At 38.5% G+C, this 26,738-nt stretch overlaps 1 protein-coding gene across 3 annotated transcripts in view; it reads left to right on the top strand.

The window, feature by feature from the left end:
* Positions 1–17,963, top strand: part of LOC149257368 (E3 SUMO-protein ligase SIZ1-like) — a 211,832-nt gene extending 193,869 nt beyond the window's left edge. For 2 of the 3 annotated variants that reach the window (XR_016256735.1, XR_016256734.1), the window contains 2 exons: positions 15,960–16,013; positions 16,121–17,815. Coding sequence is in view for 1 of the 3 variants with exons in the window: in XM_089414200.1 (XP_089270326.1) it covers positions 15,960–16,009 (50 nt within the window). In the remaining 2 variants the exon portion in view is untranslated. Of the gene's footprint in view, positions 1–15,959; positions 16,014–16,120 lie in introns of all 3 variants that reach the window. The other variant, XM_089414200.1, reaches the window with a different exon arrangement.
* The last annotated feature ends 8,775 nt before the right edge of the window (positions 17,964–26,738 follow it).

The following is a 26,738-nucleotide window of genomic DNA, read 5'->3' on the forward strand; positions in this document are numbered from 1 at the left end:
GAAAATGTGCTCCAGGTATGTTTCGGCAGGAATGAGAGAATATGGTGGCATATTTTTAGTTAAATGGAAAACACCATTAAGGCCAAAGAAGTAGTGAAGCTGGTGATTCAATGTTTTCTCTCCATTTTTAGAATCGTTGGCTACAAAGGTATTGCGGAGAGTCCTCTTTATTGAAGTTTTGTGGCAGAGTGTGATGAAGTGGAAATATATTGAACAATCAAGCCTGGAGGATTGGATAAGATACCCTAGAAAATCAATTTCTGGAGGATCTATAGTATGGAAAGAGGTAGTAAAAGACTTCTCAATCATTGGTGATCACCTTTCCTAGCTGATTGGAAATGGACAGAAGGTCCATATTGGAACTGATTCATGGATAGGAGGCCTCCATATATCAAGACTCAAGCCTCTCACAATGTTTGATTGCTCTGTTACATTTCTTAAAATTGGTTTTATTTGGAAGCACTTTATGACAGGAACAATGAGGATGCAAGAATGCAACCCAAGTAGGACTCAACAAACATTTGGCATTAGAGTGGAACCAATATGTCTCTGCCCCCTATTTGGATTATATAAGATTAAGAGATCAACCAAGCAGTCTTGTATGGGTTGAAAATGAATCAGGAAATGACTACAAGGTTAATATAAGATACCTTGCAGTTCTTAAAAAAAGGAGGAAAAGGATATTTCAAACTGGCAGCATATTTGAGAGCTTTAACCGCCCTTAAAATCTCATGAATTCTTATGACTTTTCCTCAAAAAACAATAAAATCTTTGATCAGGGATATACTGCAAAAAGAAGCTGGCAGACTCCTGGGAGATGCCCATTATCTATGTAAAATTATGTAAGCATCAATCAGATTTCTGTTCAATGTTATTTTACTCAAGTGGTATGTAGTGCTATAAAATCTATCACTAGTGGCAAAGGGGTATGGGATGAAGACACAGAAGAAACATTAGAAATCTGGTTGGAATATCAAGAGGTAGGATCTGAAGCACATCAACCTCTTCCATGTTTTATTTTATGGGTGGCATGGCTAACTAGGAATGAATTCCTATTCCAAGGAGCATATAAATAACCCATACAAAATCTTTTGCAAACTTAAACGAGCCTACCTACTCTTTGAGAAACCAAAAAAGGTGAAAATGTATTGATTTGTTGTAGATTCAAGAATAGAGACATCAAGTATTCATGTGTATTTGAAGGTGCCTCAAAATGTTGAGGTTCACCTTTTTGACTCCCACATGTTGAAAAACCTTGGGCATACATAATTACAAGTGATTCTTCTTTATCTTGATAACAATTTGTGAAGTACTTGAACAATTTATCTTAGCTTGATATTCCATTCATTATTAGTGTGTGTGTTTACTTCATCAAATTACTACCAAAAACAAAAGAGACAAGAACACAAATATTTGGCTTACTGCCAGGGCCAAAACCTCTCCCTCTTGGAGAGGAAAACCCTTGGATTATCTTCATCATGAGAATGCCAAGATGGTTATGGATCCGAGACTAATCATGTTAATATTGCAGCGTACCAGGATTATGGAGACATTCTTATGTCGAGGATAACCATCCAATCGAGGTCCTGTCTGCTCCTCCATGTATCTGAAATCTACATGCCAGGACTACCATGCGAGATCTATCCACATTGCACCTTCGACCGAGATCTTCAGTACTTCATTCATCTGAGATCCTCACTACTTCATTCATCTGAGATCCTCACTACTTCATTCATCCGAGATCCTCACAGGTATGCCGAGATCAGATTAATCTAGGTTCTGCTGCTTCTTATACCCATCCAAGGAGGCAGCTGAACCCTAGATCTATCCCACCGAAAATGCGGATCTTCTGCTCCTTAGTCACCTGAAAAATTCAGAGAGAAATATGCGAGATTTTTCCTTGTGTTTTGCGCTGACCCTTCATGGGTATTTATAGTGGTTAGTGTCATTTATTTGAGCCGACGTGAACCATGAACCGACATGTCATTTTAACCAAGCCGACATGACTTCCATTTATTCAATAATTTCCTTTTAATTCATTTTCGGAGCCGACATGAGGATTTCTTTGTTGCATAGCTTGCAAACTTTGCTTTTGAGGTATTGATCTTGGTCTTGGAGGGCTGCTACACAACTTTGAAGACTTGTACACATTTACATAATCTCATGAAGAGTTTCTATGCACATGATATGACACTTTGATATATATATAAATAAATCCTAAAGACATCAAGAAGAAGTCTTTCACCTAGTGACACTTTCTTGCTCATGAAACCCATGTAGCAAGATTACAAAAATAATTTATTTCCTTTTATTACATCGTTTACAAAGATCATGTCATTATGAAGACTGAACCTAGTTACACTTTCGTCAACACCACAAAATCAGATTTGAGTGTGGTTTGTGCAGTGGCACAATCACCTATGAAGAAATCAAGGTCTTGTCTATTTTGATGAAATTATCTTTGGAAGGAGGACTCAGGGTCATTGATATTTATGGATACTATTTACTGGTAGTGGAATGGCTAAGAGGAATTAGAATGCAAAGAAATATAGATATATTTGATAGTTTTCAACATGTGAAAGAACTCAAATTAAGCTTCACTAAAATCCACATTTGTCACATCTATAGAGAGCACAACCATGATCCAAACAAGCTTGTCGCAAAGATCCAAGCTCTCTCCTTGTAAGATTTTTTAAGATGGGGATGAGGAGATCCTCCCAATTTTGATGATTGCTTTATGAGAGGTTTGAAAAATCTATGTAATGGGTAGTTTTCATTTTTGATGATCCATTTTCGAGTTTTATGGAGGTTTTGTTCGTGAACTCTATAACTGAGCTTATGCACCTTAATTGTTATGTCAAACAATCAAATGTATTCCTTCTATTTTAAATAATGGAAGGGATTATGTTATATTTCTTGGAAAAGCACTATAAATATATACACTAGACATGAGTCATAAAGCTAGAGATCATGGATGGTACACTAAAATATGATAAAATAATATTAGGGGCATCAATTAACATGATAAAAGACACCACAGTGATCAATTACATTGACTTTTATAATTCAATTGGCCTTGATGGACCCATAGGACCCATTATGTTGTGTTAAGGGAACAACATGCCCTCCCTCCCTAAGAGATTTATCCTTTAAGCATTAAGATGATATGAAATAGTAAGAATTCCTCTTATTTTTTCTTAGTGCTTTTGATGCTTAATTATCTATCCATCCATTTGTAACTATTATTGGTGCCAATCCTTGATAATCTAACGCTACTAGGTTGTTTTCTTTTTATTCCATGTATTATCACCATTTTTCCAATTTGTTGTAGTTTTTAGTTTTATCATATACTTGTTTGTTGGCTTTTGACTCCATGAATTCCATTGATTCTTCCATTTATTTTCTTTGAACGAGGTTACTAATATGCACTTTCTTGTATTCATAATAGGCGTTCCTAGTAATGAGGATGTCAATATCGTTCCACCTTTGAAGTTTTTCTACATCATCCACAACATTATCATGAATCTTCATTCATAGTATAGTACCGTGCTCGAGGTTGTGTTCTTGATCTTTGATTGTGGTCACTTTTGAGATAATACTATCATATTTTGTCTTTAACCATGGTCTCTACTTCAAGTTTAAGAAATTTGTGGCAACCTTGTTACATCTTCTCTTCCTTCCCTTTTTGAGACTGAATTATTGTAACATCCATCAACTTTGTTTATCCATCTTCAAGTCCTTTTTGAATTTTTATTTATCTTCATCTCTATTTAAGGCTATATCAACCTTATAACATATTCCCTCTTCAACTCTCTTGCTCATCTCATCAAGTATGAGATTTGGTTCATTAACCTCAACAACCTTGTTAATTACTCCCTAGCAGATCAGATCTACTAAATTAAAAACATCGATGAGAATTTAACACTTCATAAAATATAACGACGGAAGCAAAATGATTGCACCAATTTCATACACATGCACACATAATTTTTTCCCTTCAAAATTTGTTGTTTCACTAATTTAACTCTACAACATAAAGGGCTTCGTTCCTAGGATAATGGCCCTACGAGGAAAATACTAATACAACAAGAACTTGGAATTAGTTCAATTGATCAAACCATTTGTACTTCGATTTGCTAGCTGATTTGGACCCATCGCTTACTGCCCCTTGTACTCTTCCTCACACCCTGAACTTTTCCTCTCATTCCCTATTCCATCTCACTTATTTGTCACATGCCACTCCCATTATAGGGATGTACCTTGGACATACTATCCCCTCTAAGGGATGAAACCACCTAATAAGGAACTTGGCTAACCCCCTTTGGAGCTTAGAGACGTTAGCATATGCCAAAGCCCACTACGGAAGGGCATGCCATTATGAAGTGCCCACTTTGTTATCCATGACTTGTAAGCTCTCTTATTCGATTATTTTAATGACTGGTTGTACTGGAAGCCTAGGGAATGCATTGGATCTTATGTAGGATTACAAGTGGTTTCCATTTGGGTTTGGTCTGCCTATATGGGATCCTAACCCCTAGAGGTCTACATTGGCACATGTAGGGTGTGCGTAGAGAGCCATTGGCCTCCACAACAACAAACATCACTCCACGGATCTTCATGGATGCTCAAAGACTACTAGCGATCCACTTTTGGGATGATGGTGATGTGCTTGGTACATTTTTCCCAGCAGGTCCCATAGGAGCCCCACACTCTTGGCAAGTGTCCCAAGACTTTTACGATGTCATGGAAACATTCATTCCACCACTTGGACCCTTGCAAAGGGTCTACAGGCATCTCCAATTCATCTAGAAACCCATGGGGTCATCTATGTACCCTCATACCCAATGGGAGCACCACAGGTCTACTACTTGGAGAACAAGGGGCACTGGTTCCTAAAAAGGGTGATCATTTTAACCTTCATTTTACCATTTTCCCCTTTTTTCTCAAGTCTAGCCCCATTAGGTCACCTAGGGCATCAATTTCACGGGAATTGACCCAAGGAAAAATTTCGATCTCCTATAGGCTACTGTGCTGGTGGGTCCCTTCTATTTCCTCCAAATTTGAGGCAATTCTGACAGTAGAATCCCCGAGAATCCCAAGACGAAGCTCTAGGGTCGAATTTTGCTTAGGCATCCCCAAGGCTAGACCTCAATAGGATCATTTCAACCTTTCGAAGTAAATATTCTTATTTGGTCCTTTCCCCTCACCTTGTCCAGGATAGGAACATCATTGGTTGTTGCATTCCATCCTTGAACCTGGGCTGGGTCCACTTGGCCCTGTGTGGTCCCACTTCTCAATAAAGACTATTTGTCAAGGACCATTTGGGAATCCAAGTCTCCAAGGATTATAGGGATTGAGAAACTCATTTATAAGCCTGTCTTTTCTCCCTCAACCTTCCAATCCTCACCCCTTACCCTTGGTGGACCAAGTCCCTTGCTTAAAGAGCAAGCAAGTTCCATTCTTCACTCCATCCTTGGGAAAGGGTTTTCAGGGTCACTCCTCACCTATCCATTGACATCCTCTTTACAAAGTGATCCCACACTACTAAGACTCCTCCCATCAGTGAAATTTCGTAAAGAGCAGGGAGACTTAGTTGTGGTGATAGTGGGCTAATTTTCCCTCGTTTCCCTTAACCTAGTAATTGCCCTCTTAGGAACTCCTTTTAGGCCCCCTGCTTGTTTGAGTGGTAACATTTCTGGCGTTGTTGCCGAGAAGGAAGCAAGTCTTCCTCCCTAGTGAATCATTGAGGAATTGATTCATTGACAATATTCTCATTATTCCTCTGGCAACTCCACTCATTGTCAAAACTACTAGTATGCTTGAAGGAGAAAACATTCCTCATTTAACTAGGGCTGCTGCAAGAAGGAACTCAGAACCATCACCTGTTGGGACCGCTCTCCTTCTTGAATTTGAAGAAGTTAGTGAATCCACTCCGAAAATGACTGATACTTTCGGCACTGACAATAACAAGATGACCAAAAGTCAAAGACATTTGGTTAGCGTATTTTCTCCCTTGAAGCTCGGTGAGGATCCCAAACCATTACCTAAAAAATACAACTGATGGTTACCTAGGTTCAAGGGAGATGCCAACATGAGTGCCTGTGATTTCGTTGAAGAATTTTATTGGCAATTGTCCCCTAGGTTAATCTTCAATGAAGATAGGATCATGATGCTTTTTTCCTTATCACTTGAGGGACAAGCTAGAGAATGGTATCTTAGTCTTCCTCCTGGCTGCATTGCTGATTTTGATGAATTTGAAGACCCATTCATGAAAAGGTGGTCTTGCAAAGCCCAGGGAACCTTCAACATCGAAACGTTTTATCAGATTTTTAAGGGAAGACCTCTGGGAATTTATTCAAAAGTTTGATAGGGTTGTACGGGATATCCCTGATCAACTAAAGCCTTCCAATGCTAACATCCTTGATAAGTTTGTCAACGTTGTTGGGGGCCACTTAACCTATATGCCTTAAGAGACAAGAAACCTACCACATTGGTTGAAGCTAAAGAAATGGCAATTCAGTTTGAAGAAAACCTTTGTATCTCAAAAATGAATATCGATGACCTCCCTAAAGCCAAAATTGAGACTAAGAAGGAGAAGTCAAAAGATCAACATGAAGAAACCATGTGGGCTATCCTCAAGAAAATTGACAAACTTAGTGAGGAATTTCATTCACGAGATCGAATTGTTATGAACAAGATCACCGCTTTGGAGAAAGCCCAAAAATCAAGTCTTGTTTCGAGAAAGCCTTTTCCAAGAAAGCAAGGAGAAGAGGATAAGCCTAGCTCATTTCAAGTCCCAAATACCTTGGCCCCAACCAATATTGTGGACCAAGATTCATCCTCTGAGGATGAGCCTAGTGAGAGTGATGATGATGAAACAAACGAGCAAACTAAGCTTGTAGAATCTGATATATTCAACATTCTACTTGGTGGTTCATACACTCACCCTCCCATCAATCAGGTCATAACCAAAGATGAGAAAGAGGAGCCTATTCTAAACACTGATGAGCATAGTGGATGATTCAAAGGGGTTCAATATTCCCGAAGAGACAATAACAAAGACCCCGCAAACTCCAAAGAGCCTGACAAAGAGGACTCTCTTCCCAAGCAAGATCATCCCAAAAATGTCCCCTCTAAAGAGCCTCCCAAAGAGAAAGCCCTTTCATGGAATCCTCTGAAAAAGGATTCCCAAACTAAATCTGAGCTAAAGAAGGGCCCTAGAAAGGGAGAAAACACCAAAAGGTAAGAAAAGGGAAAACATGCTGGGCTTAACATTGACATGGATGATGCTATTGGAAAGATGATTGTATTTGGCCCTTTGAAGGAAATTGTTAAACTTCCCGAGCAACAACAACAAGTTAAGAAGTCCTTGGGTTTTGAAGAGGAAGAATTACCTGAAGACCTGCAAAACATTCACATGCCCGATCGTAACCCTGGACACGAACCTTTTATGCTCACTTTGGCTATCAATGACCTTTATCTCCATAATTGTATGCTCAACTCAGGGGCTTCCACAAACATGATGCCTTTAATTGTTATAAAGCAATTGGGTCTCAGCATCACCCGACCATACAAGGTGTGTGGATTTAACTCCAAACCAATGGAAGTGGAGGGTCTCATTAAAGATCTTAAGGTATCTTTGGCTAGGAACCTCGACATATTGCTTCTCGTGGACATTGTTGTCATTAATATTCGGGATGTGTGGGGAATGTTGTTATCTAATAAATAGGGAGCCACTGTTGGGGGTCATGTTCAAATGGATCTATCATATGCTACCATCCCCCAATCCGATGGGTCCCCTTTCATTCTTCATAGAGAACCTATCTACCCATCTCATGTAATTGAGTCTAGTCCCTATTATGAAGCACACAACACCGAGAAACCCTCTTCCATTCTCCCTTCACAAGAGGTCCATGTACTTAAAAGACCAAACCACCAACCAAGCAAAAGGTGGAAACCTAAGAAAGAATACAAAGTAGGGGACTTGGTCTTGGTGGACAAAGGATTAGTTCCTGTTAGAATTCATGGAAAAGTTGGGGATGACTATTATTACATTGCCAAACTCAACGATGAACTTTGGCCTCAACTTGCCAAAAATAAGTCGCATCACTCCTTTCCTTGACACCTGACTTTGTACTATATGCATGTTAGGATAGGATGCATTGCATAATGATTTTTGTATTAGAACTAACTGCATATGTTGTTTCTCATGATAAAGTAGATTGCATTTATATATATATATATATATATTTCTTGTTGGTTTATGGGTTAACATTAAGCATGGGTGATCATCAAACATCGTAAAAAGCATGCTGCTCTGTGGCTTTGCTCTTTGACATGTCCAAATAACAAGTCTACGATGACCAAGAGATTGCTAGAGTTCTTGTGACCTCCCATTCGAGCAGCCTCGTCCACTTCGAGAGAGATCACATCCCAGTTGGAGCCAGATGTTACCCACCACTTTGTGGGTGATATCCCCAGGAGAATTGTTTTTCTATGATGAGCCTCAGTCGACAACCAACAGCCCCTTGATGCCTCCTACTAGCTCATTGTGCCATTTCTTTGCCACTTGAGCCATCCATGTGGTCCCTCACCCACTTTTATTGATTGTATGTTTGAAGGTGGGCCTCCCGAAGCTAAAGGTATATCTTGTCATTTGGTAATTGAGTATTGGGTTTACTTATCATGGATACTTCTGGGCATGGATTAATGGGGGGATTTGGCGGAAAGAGTGGGCTTAGTTTGTACTCGTCTCCTTGATCTCTTTTGGTTGTTACCCTTGAATCTTAGTCCCGTGGGATCTCCTTTATTGACTATTTGGTTCTAGGGTGGTACTACTTGGGAAACCTTGACTTTGGGTGCGTGGTCCTACTCCTTTACCCACATATATTACTCCCTTTCCACTCACTAGACCCTATGCATCATTTCTTCCATCCTGGGTCCACATTTCCATTCTGGGTCCACATAGGGCAGGCCTCCCTATCCCCTTGCCCCCACCTTAGGTCAGGCTTAGAATGATGCCCCAGAGGTTGAAGCAATTAAAAGAAGAAGAAAAAGCATAACTAGACACATTTAACAGGAAATTTTACCACAAAATGCAAAAGATTGTTGGGACAAAAATAATTAGCAGGTGGGCAAAAGTCAATACATGAGCTCTACCCCCATCCATGGCAATCACCCTGGTTCCATAGGCCCTCGATGAGCCTCCTTTATCATTCAAGAACCCATGATTGTCCCAACCCTTGGAGGGCAATGAACCACCCTGCCTTAAAGGGGGTAACCACTGCTATATCTTACACATCATGCTCTTGTCCTTTAAGCCCCGAGCAATTAATCAAAGAAAATTCATAAAAGGAAAAAGGCATATAAAGAAGGGTGGAAAAATCAAAGTCAGGGCATCTCATGTACCACGTCTGCTCCCTCCTATACATTACATACCCAGGTGTGGGCTTCCCCTTATCTAGCTACCCCTATGCCCCACTATGTGGTCAAGGACTGCCCCTCTCATTCGCTATTCCATCTCACTTATTTGTCACTTGCAACCCCGATTAGAGGGATGTACTTTGGACATCCTCTCCCCTCTAAGGACTGAAACCACCTAATAAGGTACTTGGCTAACCCCCTTTGGAGCTTGGAGACACTAGCACATGCCAAAGCCCACTACAAAAGTGCATGCCATTATGAAGTGCCCACTTTGTTATCCATGATTTGTAAGCTCTCTTACTGGAATATTTTAATGATTGGTTGTACTGGAAGCCTAGGGGACGCATTGGATCTTATGCAAGATTACAGGTGGTTTCCATTTGGGTTTGGTCTCCCTATATGGGATCCTAACCCCCAGAGGTCTACATTGGCACATGTAGGGTGTGCATTGAGATCCATGGGCCTCCACAACAACATACAACACTCCATGGATCTTTATGGATGTTCAGAGACTACTAGCGATCCACTTTTGGAATGATGGTGATGTGCTTGGCACATTTTGCCCAACAAACCCCACAGGAGCCCCACACTCTTGGCAGGTGTCCCAAGACCTGTACGATGTCATGGCAGCATTCATTCCACCACTTGGACCCTTGCAGAGGATCTACAGGCATCTCCGATTCATCTAGAAACCCATGGGGTCATTTATGTGCCCTCATACCCACTGGGAGCACCACACGTCTGCTACTTGGAGAACAAGGGGCTACCCCCTTGTCCATCATATTCCGAGGAATTTATTCTTCAATATGGCACTTTAGGATATTATTGAGCCTTTAGAGGGCCCTAAAAATGCATATATTATTATTTGGCCCCTTGTGAGGCTTATTTTTACATTTGTGAGCTAGTTTGGTGGGCTTGTCACCAATAGGGGTCTTATTTGCACATTATTTTATCATTAGGGGCTAATGTAGGCCCATAGGATAATTCGAACTCCTTAGGAGGCTATATATTGATGTTAGATACACTCATATGTATCATCACTTGACTTGGGATCTCTCTAATCATAGAGAATTTCACATTTTTTCCTTGGTGGATATTTTTTGGAGATGGATCAATTTTGATGTATGGATTTGGGCTACTTCTCTTGTCTTGGAGCTTTATTGTGCAAATGAAATGTTGGTTGGACATACTCTATAATGTTGTAAGTAACTTTTAATGCTATTATTCTTGTTGCTACATACTGCTAAAATTAGGGCTTGTAGCTTCATGACCCGGATTATCCACAGTTTCTTGTTTATTCTGCCAACGTTTCAAACCCCAAAGGGGGTCCATCATCAGGACAAAACAGAAAGAATATGAATGAGAAATTATTGAGAGAAGAGAGCAAGCGACCTGGATATAAATAAATTATGAACCCTAATTTTATATAATGGCCGACACATGTTTTCAAAAATTTAATGATAATAATTTTATTTTATTTTAATTTTATTTAAACTCAAAAATTTAATGATAAAATTATTATCATTAAATTTTTGAGTTTAAATAAAATTAAAATAAAATAAAATTATTATCATTAAATTTTTGAAAACATTTGTCGGCCATTATATAAAATTAGGGTTCATAATTTATTTATATCCAGGTCGCTTGCTCTCTTCTCTCAATAATTTCTCATTCATATTCTTTCTGTTTTGTCCTGATGATGGACCCCCTTTGGGGTTTGAAACATTGGCAGAATAAACAAGAAATTGTGGATAATCCGGGTCATGAAGCTACAAGAAACCTCCACAGAAGCTTAAAATCTAACAAAATTAGGGCTAGTTGTTGCATTATTGAAATGTGGAATTGAGCATGTGTTACCTATTTTAATGTATGGGCCAATGTTATATGAATGAAATTTCCTAGAGATTGTTTATCTTGAAAAGCTTGCATCATTTGCTTTGAAGCGTAAATGCTTGAAGGTCACTTTTCTTTTCTTTCTCTCAACATTGGATGAAGTTGACTTTCCGGGACTTCATGATCAAGAAACCAAGTTCTTACTCATCACCATCCTTGACTCCATATCCCCAAGTGAATTAGGCACTTATCCCTAGAAAGGGTGATCATTTTAACCTTCATTTTACCATTTTTCCATTTTGACCCATGTCTAGCCCCATTAGGTCACCTAGGGCATCAATCTTGGGAATTGACCCAAGGACAAATTTTGATCTCCTATAAGCTACTGCGTTGGTCGACCCCCTCCCTCTCCTCAAACTTTAAGGCAATTATGATAGTGGAATCCCCGGGAATCCCAAGCCCTAGCTCTAGGGTCGAATTTTTCCTAGGCATCACCAAGGCTAGACCTCAATAGGATCATTTCAACCTTTCAAAGTAAATATTCTTGTTTGGTCCTTTCCCCTCACTTGTCCAGGATAGGAACATCATTGGTTGCTGCATTCCATCCTCGAGCTTGGGATGGGTCCACTTGGCCCCGTGTGATCCCACTTCTCAATAAAGACTATTTGTCAAGGACCATTTGGGAATCCAAGTCTCCAAGGATTATAGGGATTGAGAAACTCATCTATAAGCTTATTCTTTCTCCCTCAACCCTCCAATCCTCACCCCTTATCCCTGGTGGACCAAGTCCCTTGCTTAAAGAGCAAGCAAATTCCATTCTTCACTACGTCCTTGGGAAAGGGTTTTTAGGGTCACTCCTCACCTATCCATTGACATCTACTTTACAAAGTGATCCCACACTACTGGGACTCTTCCCATCGGTGAAAGTTCGTAAAGAGTAGGGAGAATTAGCTGTGGTGACAATGGGCTAAGCCTCCATCGTTGCCCTTAACCTAGCAGTTTCCCTCTTAGGAACCCCTTTTAGGTCCCCTGCTGGTTTGAGTGGTAACAGGGCCCAATTTGTTTTCCTTGGGAGGTTGATGCAACTAAAAGAAACAAAAAGAGCATATCACGGCCACAACAAAACAAAAAAAGAAATATTAAATGCAAAAGATTGCCAGGGATAGAAGAATTAACGTGTGGTAAAAAGCCTATCATGAACTCTACCTACCAAATATGTCTATCACCTAATTCTTGAGCACATGTTGCTCCATTTTATCATAAAGGAACCCTTGCATGTCCCAACCCCGATGAGCGATAAATTGACTCATCTTAAAGGGCTAATAAATTTGCTACATCATACAAAACAAGCTCTAACTCTTGAGCTATAAGTGGTATTTGCTACATCAAGAGTGTTAGTGAGCTCCCTCCTCACATCTATACACTCAGGACATGGACACCCCCATCAACTGGCACCCTTGACCATGACACTTGTCAATGAAGTCTTATCCCCTCCGTTGCCACATTACTATTCACTAACACCTATTAATTGGGGGGTGGACTAGGGAAATGCTACTTTTCCTTAGGGGTTGGAAGCACCTAATAGGGTTGACCTTTAGCCACCCCTACCTAGGGAGAAAATACCTTTGCTAGTTTAGGGTCTTGATTTTAGTAAGGGATCCTTGTTTGAAGTATTAAATTTCCCTTAACATTCAAGTTTGGTTCACTTAGATGCATTATTGATCTTTGTCCCTAATGATTGGTTGCTTTCACTAGAATCAGGAGCCTCCTAGTAGCGTCATCATTGACACATGTCCCAAAGCACCCCAAGTGCCCAGGACATTGGTTGAATTTGACCTAGGTTTGAGGATTCTTAAGGATGACACAACTGGACCTAGCCTGCCCCCAAGTTGGTCTTGACACAACTTGAAGGAAAACAATTGATTAAGATCCTAGATGAGGATGGTCTCACACTAAGAGACAAGGGATGGCTTGTTGTACCAAAGGAAGCCCTAACAATGGAGGAGTCCACTTCCAATAGTTGCAGACCCATGGAGACCACTCTGTGGCACCCCAACTGGATCTTGGGACCCCACAGGAGGTAATGAATTGAATTTGAGCGCCAACCCTCAAATCATGGACTTCACAAGCATCTACACCTTCTTGAACACCTCATCACCCTTGGACATGGCATTTGGAGCATTTACTATTGATGATGTTAGCATGAGAGGGCCTACAACTCACACGTGTGGACAAATTAGGGCACATTTGATATAGCTAGTCTGATGGCATGTAACCCAAGGAAATTTTTGCATCAAACTTGTTTTAGGGTCTTTGTTAGGCTTATTATTAGTCCTAATCCTCATATAAATAGAGGACAGGCTCATTCCATTGGATCATCATCACTTGTGACTTATTTTGGCACTCTTAGAGATTTTCAGCCTTCTTGTTTTCTTGTGGAGATGTGACATGTATTTTGCTATTTGGAGCTATTTCTTTGATCTCGAAGATGTCATTTTGGAGCAATAAAGGCTTGTTCGTGTATTCTATCTTGTAAATGTACCTTGGATTTGATTAATATTTTTTTTGTGTGTCTAATGTATGTAATGGTTGATTATATAGGGTTTCTAATTTGTTAGTTATTGTTGAAAACCATTGTATTGAATCTAGATGATAGCATTGTATGCATTACTCACTCATAGAATGTGAATGACAATCCCATTGGTGAATCTTTAAACAAGCTCTCCCAATTAACTTTGTTCCCTCACAAAAGTGATAGCTAGGGTTTTATTATTCCCTTACTCCTAGCCCGAATTTAGCATATTTTACACTCCCATAGACTCCATCATCCCAAGGGTTAGGCCCTAGCCTTGATCACTTTGTTGATCACCTATAAAACTTCACTTAAATCACATTATTTCTCTCTAAATCTGATTTTTGACCCCTTAAGGATAAGTTGCTAGGTAGCGCTAGGGCATGAAATTTGACAAGGGTTGAAGACTTTGGTTTGTAGAAGGATTCAGCTTTGGAAGGAGTGTTGGTTGCGTCAAAATTAGCCCCTTGTAGTAGCTAATATATATCCATTTCAAACCTAAATTATTTTTGTCCTAGATAGATCTTACTCTAGAAAATCCCTAGTTTTCCCTTTTCGTTCCTCATTGTTTGGAAGCCTTTTCTTGACCTTGTGACTTTAGGTTGATCCTTTTGGCTTTCTATTTCTCAAGCCCTATATCATTCGTACCCTGAATAGGCCTCATTAGAGGAAGCGAGTTGCCCCATCATGCTTGATGAACCTTGTTCTTAGGAAGAGTTGTCCTTTGCAAGCCTATCTTGTCACCTTATCCCTTGGATTTAACATCTCTGATGGATGAAATAATAAAGGGAAGCCTCTCTAGTGGTGAAAGTACACAAATGAGCATGAGGTAGTGGCTATGGTGACAGTGGGCCACACCTCATTTTTATCCCTTGGTCTAGTTTTTGCCTTGTGAGCCCCCCTCACAAGACTTGCTAGATTTTGAGACAACACCTTTGGTGTAGTTGCTAGGGAGTATTTTAGTCAACCTCTTGGTGGGTTTAAAGATTAAATTTCACCTTTCTTTGAACAGAAAAAATCATAATGAAAATCTAGATTCTCTTCTAGTGACCCCAACAAAACTTGACCATGGAAGTAGCTACTTAAACCCCCTTAACTTATCATTGAGGAAATGGTGAGTCTCTTGGTATTCGTTTTATGGATAGGGTAAGCTGTGTCCGCTATCCCCCTGAGGTGGCATTGAAGGTGAATCTTTGAGGGCATTTATTTTCCCTCAAATGACATTTGATAACTTTTGGAGAATTGACCAATCAATTTGCCTCCAGGATCGTCACTCTCTACAACTTTGCAATTGGATATGTCCTTTGGCAATATGCCCTCAGTTTTATTCTTATTAGGGTTTGTAAACTTGTGTTTCTTATCCTTATTATTCATGTTTTTTATGCCTTTCTTTTGACTTCTATAATTTATCTTTTTTATTTAGCATTACCAAGTATTTTGAGAATTATATAAGGATTAAAATGCATTGCTGTTGAAGAGCATGTCAAAAGAAGTCTTGAGAAGTGCATCCCTATCTAACACTGATATATTATAGAACAAACTGTTCAAAGATCGGTAAAGTATAAACTAGTTTGCACTTTTCTTTTCTAACTTCAGTGATTTGTCGAAACATGTTTTTGATCTCTATTTTCTTGAACATTTTGATGCTTTAAATCTTATTCGTCTTATTTTTCAGACATATCTTTGACTGCTTGACTGTTGTGTATGTCCTATTTTAAACTTTCCTTAAAAGCTTATTCTATGGAATTCTGAAATTTTAGGAAACACTCCTGATGTCTGTGAATCATGATTTAGTCAAAATAAATTATTTATAGACCAAATTGCTGTTGTGTTATTATTTTCTTCTGTTTGGCAATTTATAGAAGATTCTCGAGTTGTCTGGAATCTGAACATGATTTTGATGTATTGGGGTTTTTCCAGACAGGTCTAACCTGTAGAAAATTTGCTGGGAAATTCAAACCTCGTATTTATTTGGGTTGTTTTGAACTAGAATCTTTTGTATGACCAACATGCTAGAAAATTCACTGGCATGAAATATTCAGCACTTGCTTTAAACATTTCTCCAACTATTTGCTATTTAAATTTTAATTGGCTTTTAAATAAGAAATAAAAGTTTTATTTGCGCATGCAGTGACAGTGTCCTATGTGCAAGGAGAACTATTCAGTGGACAGCATCATTAATTTTGTAAGTAATTTGTTGCAATTTTTTGATGGGAACAGGATGATAAAGGGAACCTCAAATTTATGCTAATTCCTAGCATGTCAAAACTTTATGATTCTCTATTATGGCAGATGAAACACTACTCTAAGGACGTAACTGAAATTGAGGTGAAACCAGATGCTTCTTGGTATCCAAAACTTGAAGGTTATGCCAGGCTCCGTGAGCATTGACATCAGCCAGATAGATCAATCATTATTTAAATTGAAAAATTTACACATCAACAGGGAAAATTGGACCAAGTTAAATATGAGGGTATTGCCCTTAAAAATTGGAATAAAGAGGAATTGAGATGGTTGTTCGGAATTAGGTTGTGCTATCGGATCATCTATTGCAAATACTATGTCATGGATGGAAAAAGGGGAATATAAAAATTGTGCAAACCATCAGCTACAGTGCGACTGATACAAATGGAGAGGATGAAGATCCAAGTATCAATCAAGAAGGAAGTGAGGACCTTGTCAGGGAATACAAAAATTGTGCCAGCCATCAGCTACAGCGCAACTGACACAAATGGAGATGATGAAGATCCAAGTATCAATCAGAAAGGAAGTGGAAGTGAGAACCTCGACTTTTCAACAAATAATGATGCCAGGTTTTGACTCTTGGGACGTAATCAGACATTACAGAGAATTTCCAAGCATGTTTGTTCTGAACTTCAAAAGGATTCTGAACTAATAGTTCTAAATGATTCAGAGGAAGAGAATGCAAATGATGTGAACATTGGTTAATCTATTGTTTCAGTTTTTGCTATTTCGGATACTTTGTGTCAAGGTGTAGAGTTCCATTGAATTCCTATGAAGGTTTGGAGGAAGAATCACAGTTTGATTGCATTGGTGTTACCTAAACCTTCATTCCTGTTCATTCAGCCTCACTTATTGGATCCTTTTCTGAAGTGATTTTGCTCCAGCATAGCATCAACTCTCCACTTGGTTATATTGGCGCTATTAATGGTGAGTTCAATTTGTCAAATTGGTCCCCGCACCCTCAGAATGCAGCATTTCATTTCTTTGGTACAAATCTAGATGTTTCAGGTACCTCAGTGTGCATATGTGGTACTTCTGAGTCTTGTCAATATGTATGGTTTATTGGCTTCACAACTGTGGGCGAACACAACGGTGGGACCAACAATCCCTGGCAACAGCCGTTCGTTAGATTCTTCCCTGTGTTCCTTCAGTACAGAATGGAATGGTGATTTGAATAACTCACCGAGAGTAGATGACCCTGTACACTTCTTCCATGTTCGAGCACAGCCTGCACAAGCATCTTGTTCAAGCTGATTATGGAGACCTGTAATCACATGTGATGATGTACAACTCGGGTAAACCAGGTTTTAAGGAACCTGCTGCAGGAACACAGTGTAGACAATATCGTCTGCACCTGGGGAGATGGATTCCACTCATTAGCTACAGGTATACATGGTCAAGGCATTGTATCTTCTATTCCTGAGCCGATCAAAGTAGACTGGAAAACTACTTCCTGATTAACAGTGTGCAGCATCTATACCATCGAATGTTAGTGATAATAGAACTGATGGAGCTTTAGCGTATAACCAAGGTTCTGATAACGCATTACGTCATCAATTTGTCAGATCAATTGGGTCTCGATTTTAACTTTGTGGATTCAGATTCTAATTAGGTCGCAGCATTCAGCATCAACTCTTTCGCTGGTCTTGCATGCCTATGCCCATCGAGGATTATGAGACCAGGATTTTATTTTATGCTTTAGGTGGAAAAATTACCCTTTCCTATGGTGTTTGTGTGCTATGGTGTTTGTGTGCAAGGGATAACCCAGTTTTAAGGCAGTAGCAAGTGCTTAAGAACTCTTGTAGTTATGGATGTAAGCCTTTTGATGCTTAAAGATGATGTATGACAGACTCGATGCTGCAATGCAAGTTCTCATTTTTTTTTTCTTTTTCTTGGTGAGGTTTGGCAAAGATGATGTTTAGAGGTCTCTATGAGCATTGTGGAGAGGCATCAGAAAATTCAAATTGCATGACACAAGTTGCTTTGCTTATTTTCATAATGGAAGCATATTTTTATTCAAATTGCACGGACACAAGTTGCTTTGCTTAACTTCATAATGGAAGCATATTTTTATCATGACAAATAATTTCCCTATGGACTGGACTTTCAATACAAAACCAACTCTTAACAAATATGAAGGGGCCCTAATTGTGTTTTGTTGACTTTTAATACAAAACCAATTCTCAACAAATATCGAGGGGACTTAATTGTGTTTCGTTTTCTTATTATTCATACATGATGGATAAATTTGGAAAAGCTCATTGCTTTCCGGGGAGATGCTGTCATGTAATGGTATATTATATGTGGATCACTTAATAAAAAATAATGAATAATATTGAATATGTTGGTTCAATTTAAGTTTTTTAAAAAATAGGTTACTATTATTATTATCCAATTTTAATGTCAAGGCCAAGCCAGACACTAAATTGGTTTATGATACCACCTTGTTTGTGGGACAAGGAATCCACCTGGGTGCAGCTATTTGACTGCTAAGTCTACAAAGACATACATACTCTACCCCCTTCTAGTTTTGAACATGTGACCTATTAGGAGGAAACACATGCTCTTAGCACAATAACATTATTGATCACAAAAGGAAATAAAGCTTAGGCAAAAAAAACAAAAAGAGTAAGCGATAGACAAAATTCAAAAAAAACAAAGAGTATAAAGTTGTCATGACAAGATGAATAAGCAGATCATGGCACCAACTTAAATAGAGATTAATGTAGAGACCATTAGTTCATATAATGGTTATAATAAACATCCAGTGTGGTTCATCCTTAGGACAAGATGAATAAGTAGATCATGGCACCAACTTAAATAGACATTGATGTAGAGACCATTAGTTCATATAATGGCTATAATAAACTACTAGTCTATGAATAATATTATTTAATTTATAGCATTAATTATTAGGATCCAATTATAATATTAAATAAAATCAAGAAATAGGTAAAGGCTCCAAAAGATAAAGAATAAAAAGAATCAAACACTTGGAGTCAAATCTCAGAAAACATTCATTCAAAAAATAACAACCATAATAAACGCTAGTTTATGAATAATATTATTTAATTTATAACATTAATTATTAAGATTATAAGAAATAGATTAAGGGTCCAAATAAATAAAGGCTAAGAAGAATCTTAGAAACATTCATAGTCAAATCTCAGACATGGAGCAAAGTAAAAAAAACAACCATAATAAATGATGATTTATGAATAATATTATTTAATTTATAACATTAATTATTAGGATTATGCATATTATTTAATTTATAACATTAATTATTAGGATTATAAAAAAAATATTTAAGAGTCCAAATAAATAAAGACTAAGAAGAATCAATTAGAACCAAGAAGTGCAGCCAAAAAATGACAAAATGAGTCAAGACCTTTATGATAAATAAATTAACTATTGAAAAAATAAAAAAATAAAATAAAAACTAAAATAATAAAATTAAGAAAGACTAATGATCAAGGTCAACCAAAAAAATAAGGGGCTAAGGCCCTGCAATTAAATCAAGGAGCCAAGAAGGAGCCAAGAAAAGAGAATAAGATAAACAAAATCTAACCAAAAAAAATAATAAATACTTGAAGTAGCTAAGAAGATAAAATAATTAAGAGGTTAAGAACGATCAAGAAAAAACAAAATTGATAGAAAATCAATTATTGACCGAACAAACTATATAAGAAAGATCAAGATACTTGCATAAACAAATACGATAGTAATCATAATAATTAATATATTGGTAGGACACGACTCAGATCCAACCTCTGCCAGATTAAGAGGGTGTTTAATCCAAGCGAAAGAAGGAACAAGGGACGAATCTTTACATGGCTTTAGAAATGCCAGATCTGTCTTCAACTTTGAAACCCTTTAGGCCACACTGTTCAAAATGATGAACTTTAACCGCAATATCCCTTCTGTGTAGGGTAGTAATTTTTGAATTTAGGATTATGTGATCCATAATGAATTAGAAAATGTAAAAAATCATATAAGATTATTTGCAAAACTTGAAAATACAATCAACTCTTATTACGTGTGAAATGTTGCATGAAATTGGAATAATTACAAAAATAAAAAATTGCCTACAAAAATTAAGTAAAATGACATCATGGTTAAATGTGCTTATGTGAGATAAATTTTGTCAAAGCTAAAAATAATTAGTATTTCATATGTATAAATTAAGCAAATTAATATGATAGTTAAAAACGTTTTTGTGTGAATTAAATTTTCTTAAAGTAAAACCAATAAGTATTGCAGAAATATAAATCATGTAATTTGATATGATTGTTAAAATCTTCTAGTGTTAGGTAAATTGTATCTAAGTAAACATTAATTGGTATCTCAGATATATAAATTATGTAAATTATAAATGTTTTTGTCTAAGTTAAAATCAAAGATGTAATGATAATAATATTTTAAAGGGAAAATAATGCTTCAATAAATTGGGTAAATAGATATTATAGTTAAAATGTGTTTGTGTAAATAGATATTATTGTTAAAATGTGTGTGTGAGAGAAAAATTATCGAAGTAAAAAATAATGAATATTTAAGAGATAAAAAATTAAGATCATTGTTAGAAATATGAGTGTATAATATGGGTGCATAATTTAATTGAACTCAAACTATTCAAATTTGTAAATTATAATCCATTATAAGAAAAAAGGAAAATTAATGAAGAATAATTTAAATGTAAAACAAAGCCATATTATCTTAGATAATTGAAACCAACTTAGATTCATCTTAAATATGGATTTATCAAGTGCTGAGAGGATCAAGTCTGTCAAGGTGAAAACCTCTTTTTGAACGCAGATCTCACGAGTGCAAAACTTGAGGAAATGTTTGCACCTTGAGATATTTATCCCCTCTTGGCGTGATGCAGGAGCATCCGACACTCTTCATTAAAGGAGGAATCAAAAGCAGAGGAAGCAAGGAGGACGTGGACCATCGGAGCAAACCAAGGACATTTTTGTTAAAATAGAGCTTAAATGATGGAAGCGATAAGTCTCTAGAAGACTTAATTAATGTAATTGTCTGCCATATGTATATGAATAGAGAGATTTAGGGGTTGTTGAGCAAATTGTGGAGGGGATTTGATTGGATCCTTCCAGTGATCCGATCCAATGTTTGCTTATAAATTATGATGAACCTGTGTATTCAGAGAGATAGAGAGCAGTAGATAGATTCAATGTAGTCGAGAGGGGAACTTGTCTCTAAGGCTGAAATGCCTTAGTCTGTATTCAATATTGTATAATGAATAGATGTTGTTGTGTGGATTCCGTGTGTGTTTATGTAATAATGCTTTTTGAGTTATCTGTGTATATATGCATTAATGGCTTGAAGTCCAGTGTTGGTAGATTGCTGATCGACCATCGATCACTTCAAGGATCGATGGCGATCCAATAATAAACCCAAGATGTCGTGTTTAAACTAGAGTATGGCAAAAACGATGTTAAGTGCAGAGATCCATCAAATAGCAGAAGATCAACGACGTAGGCAGAAAGGAACGAGAACCTTCCGATGGGATAGATCGACGGTCATCGCAAGGCGGAAGAGCACGAAAGTTAATTCGCAAGGGAGTGGTTTCGCAACAGTGGAAGTGGATTTCAGGCAGAAGAAATACCGTAAGCGGTATTTTTTGATTGGCTCCGATTCCATTAGCCGCTCGACACGTAGCAACGAGGAGGAGAGAGGAAACCGCTTATCGGGCGGTTAATCCTCGTGCACGTTTTCCACTCGAAATCCCTAAGAGTCGTCAGATTAAATGGAGGAAGATCAACGGTGAAGGATCGTCGTTCCGTTTGGTTGATCAAGCAAGCGACAACCGTTAGATCGAGTTCAGATCGACGGTCAAGCTTTAATCGGCAATCCCGGTTCGGCAAGGTCAAATGGTAGTGGGGAGATGGAATAACGATATGCCGATGGGCCGATTAAGCAATGTGCTGATAGCGGTTGGATCGATGAATGAAATGGATGGTGGATATCGGTGATCAGAGAGCGCAGCAGGAATGCAATGGACCAGATGAGCAGATCCGCCGATAATTACAGTCGCGGGTGTATAATTTTTGAAGTCCGACTTCAAGCATTCAAGTTGGGTTTTTCCCTGTATTTCCTGTGTATTCCGATAATTGTATTGTTTCGGGTTTTTAAAGAAAAAGTCGAATAAGTTTATGCTCCCGGTTTTTAAAGGCAAAGCGCTATTTAACGCTTCTGATAGGTTTGTGGGTCATAACCCACAGGGCTCAGGATCGAAATATGTAAATGAAATGGATTTTGGCTATACCTCGAAATCTCCTTTCATCATTTGGTATTAGAGCAGGGAAAGGATTTCCTGCGAGAAGGAAGAAAGAGTGCAAGCAGAAGGAGAAGAGGTACAATTTTTGAAGCTGGAGAGTTTATGGTCTTACTGTCATGCAAATAGCGGCAGCGAAAGGTGATAAGACTTGCAGCAACCTAGAGCAAGGTGTGCTCAATTGGTTCATAGGAGAGAACCAGAAGGATGCCAAAAGACTAAGCTCAGAGGAGAAAGCTTGGTGACGTATCATGTAGCAGCAGAAGACTATTATTGCAGAGGTTGGTTGCAGCTCACAGAAGATCATGAAGGCAGTTCCACTGAGAAGTGGGTAGAATTGCTAAGGACAAGGAGAAGCATACGACCAAGAGGTCATAAATTTTTGTGCCTCGGGAGTGTGATGCAGGAGCATCCGACACTCTTCATTAAAGGAGGAATCCAAAGCGGAGGAAGCAAGGAGGACGTGGACCATCGAAGCAAACCAAGGACATTTTTGTTAAAATATAGCTTAAATGATGGAAGCGATAAGTCTCTGTAATACTTAATTAATGTAATTGTCTGTCATATGTATATGAATAGAGAGATTTAGGCGTTGTTGAGAAAATCGTGGAGAGGATTTGATCGAATCCTTCCAGTGATCCGATCCAATGTTTTCTTATAAATTATGATGAACCTGCGTGTTCAGAGAGACAGAGAGTAGTAGATAGATTCGATGTCGTTGAGAGGGGAACTTGTCTCTAAGGCTGAAATGCCTTAGTCTGTATTCAATATTGTATAATGAATAGATGCATGTTGTGTGGATTCCGCGTGTGTTTATGTAATAATTCCTTTTGAGTTATCTGTGTATATATGCGTTAATGGCTTGAAGTCTAGTGTTAGTAGATTTTTGATCGATCATCGATCACTTAAAGGATCAATGGCGATCCAATAATAAACCCAAGATGTCGTGTTTAAACCAGAGTATGGCAGAAACTGTGTTAAGTGTAGAGATCCATCAAATAGCAGAAGATCAACGACGTAGGTAGAAAGGAACGAGAACCGTCTGATGGGATAGATTGACGGTCATTGCAAGGTGGAAGAGCGCGAAAGTTAATTCACGAGGGAGTGGTTTCGCAATAGTGGAAGTGGATTTCGAGCAGAAGAAATACAGTAAGCACTATTTTCTGATTGGCTCTGATTCCATTAGCCACCCGACATGTAGCAGCAAGGAGGAGAGAGGAAACCGCTTATCGGGAGGTTAATCCTCATGCACGTTGTCCACCCGAAATCCCTAACAGTCATCGGATAAATGGAGGAAGATTGATGGTGGAGGATCGCCATTTTGTTTGGTTGATCAAGAAAGCGACAACCGTTGGATTGAGTTCAGATCGACGGTCAAGAGTTAATCAACAGTCGCGGTTCGGCAAGGTCAAATGACAATGGGGAGATGGAATAGCGATATTCCGATGGGCCGATTAAGCGATGCGCCGATAGTCATTGGATCGGCGAATGAAATGGATGGTGGAGATCAGCTGATCGAAGATCAGTGATCGAAGAGCACAACGGGAATGCAATGGAACGGATGAGCAGACCCGCCGATAATTATAGTTGCGGGTGTATAATTTTTGAAGTCTAGCCTTAAGCATTCGAGTCAGGTTTTTCCCCGTATTTCCTGTGTATTCCGTTAATTGTATTGTTTTGGGTTTTTAAAGAAAAGGTCGAATAAGTTTATGGTCCTGGTTTTTAAAGGCAAAGAATTATTTAACGCTTCCGATAGGTTTATGGTCCATAACCCATAGGCCTCAGGATCGAAATATGTAAATGAAAGGGATTTTGGCTATACCCCAAAATCTCCTTTCATCATGGCGCTTGATAGAGTCAGATTTAAAATGGATCTAGGCTGGTAAATAATGAAAACCAATTCCAATATCAAACAAATCTAGTGTAATACTCTAGCTTGTAGGGGTCCTATAGGAAATGGGTCTTACAACCAACTAGGTTATATAGAACACTTATTTCATCAACAAGCTCAATATGTCAATAGACATAACATCCAGACATATCATAATTATTCTTGAGGTTGATATTAGTTATACCATCAGGGAATCCACCCATTGAATGCCTTGAAATAGACCAAAGAAGCAAAACTAGTTGACGACTCACGATAAGAAAAACAACATACCAACTATAAGCTCAATAGCATAAACTATGTTAACCCAAATAAATCATTCAATGAGGATGATTTTTGGGACAAATTTGTGCACAAAATTCCTTTGCACTTAGTCAATTTGAAGAAAATTGGTTTGTTTGATGATATTGTAAGGTGGTTGGTACATTCCTAATGTTTACATGTTAATACCAGTACATCATTTTACATGGTATTAGAGAAGAAATAACAATATAAAAGAGAATTTGAAGCTGTCTTTGTAGGTGAATCGAATTTGCAGGATTGTTCTTTAGAGCTAGCAGGATGGATTTCTATGGACTGAGACTCGAGTATGCCCTTGAGGGTATCTCAAATTATGTTGCTTGGAAGGACAGGATGGAGGCAATGTTGGAAGATAATTGGCTGAAGGAATTCGTGGATAATGATATCCAAAAGCCTCCAACAACTGATGTTCAAGATCTAACGGAATGGAAGAAGTGTGTAGCAAAGGTGAGGAGGATCATATCTAGGAGGGAGTTCGAGATCATATTGTCTCAAATCTCCATGGGAAAGAGACTCCATATGAAATGTGTAAAGCCTTGACATACTTGTTTCTAAATAGTAGTGACCACAAGAATCTAACATTCAAGGACAAGCTTCAGAATATGAAGATGGAAAGAACAACACCATTCCATAGTACCTGACCAAGTTCACATAGTGTCGTGATGAAATTGGTCAATTTGGTGTTACCATAATAGAGGATGACTTGGTAGGCCTAACACTTCTAGGACTTCCCAAGAGCTAGAAAAGCTACCAATATTTGGTAAGTGGGAGGGAGAAGCTACAAAATTGGGAATGCCTATGGTCTGATTTGGTACAGGAGGAGATAAGGCGGAATAATAAAGATGGGACCTCATCCAAAGAACTGGAAGAGGACTTTGCATTAGTAAGAAAATGAATGATGACCAAGGGGAAGAAGTCCCAAGGTGAGGCTGATTCTAGCCAAGAGGGAAAGAAGAAAGACTTATCCAAAATTAAGTGCTTTCACTATCATGAATTCAGGCACTATGCCACGAAGTGCCCACATAAGAAGGTAAGCAAGAAGGAGTCTGCAATAGCTATAGTAGGTGAAGCTTTCGCTTCACAGTTTGAGCTTGATTTCAATATCATCGCATGCATGGTCAACCACATGATGGAGAGTGTGTGGTATTTGGATAGTGGTGCCTCATTCCACATGACGAGGAATAGAGAATTCTTTAGTGACTTGGAGGAGAAGACCTCAAGAAGAACATTGAGTTTGGAGATGATGAAAGGTACAATGATGCTGAAATTGGTACTGTAACCTTTAAGAAGGAGTCGGGATCCCCTCTTCAACTCAAAGATGTGATCTTCATGTGAGTCTAAAGAAGAATTTCATATCCATAGCGACATTGGAAGACCATGGTTACGATGTGATATTTAGTAAAGGTAAATCCTTTCTGAGACGCATAGCCATGGGGCAAGTGATGTAGATCACTGCTAGAGTCAAGAATCTGTATTCACTTGAGGTAGAAGATGCACATAAAGCTTTGAGGAGCAAGGCAAAGGTTAGAGACTTGGTGGTTGATAGGGAGCCTAATTTACCTCTCAAAATGGTGCCTCAGAAGCAACCTCAGGAAGTTGTGGAGCAACCACAAATGGAGAAGCAGAGAGGAGGAAGAGTGGAGACATCCACTCAAGGAGAAACCTCTAGCAAGGGGAAAGTTTGAGCCAAGTGGGTCAAGGTAACACATGCAACCATACCTCAAGGTGTGAGGTGGGGCGATGTGAAGCCTTAGTTCAAGAGTTTCATAAATTTGGGCAGGGTCCATTGAGGTATTTTTGTCTAATGGATCATTACCTTGCTACGCGGGCCCACAACATTTGGTAGCAGGAGCATCAATGTCATTCAGATATTGAGGAGTGCAGAGGACTGTTGACAGTAGAGAAGGAGGCTCAGTAGCAGAGTCAACAACAACACAATTTTTCTAGTAGACAGTTGCAGATTGATTCAAGGATCATTTTAATTTTTTTTTGGATGCTTCTTAGTTGCAGATGTTGCAATAGCAACAAAAACAGAGAGAAGTGTTGCATGCAGTACATTCCAAAAGTGCTATATCAGGGTAGATGTGAATCCCTTTGTTGTTGAGAGGGAGTGTTGAAAAATGCAGCAATAAATTCTTAATTTGACTCCGCCTTAGTCAAATTGAGAAAATTTGAGATTCCAC

This window comes from Pinus tabuliformis, chromosome 6 (genome assembly GCF_031772625.1).
Source record: "Pinus tabuliformis cultivar Carrire ecotype Pingquan chromosome 6, CPIR1, whole genome shotgun sequence".
Classification (NCBI taxonomy): domain Eukaryota; kingdom Viridiplantae; phylum Streptophyta; class Pinopsida; order Pinales; family Pinaceae; genus Pinus; species Pinus tabuliformis.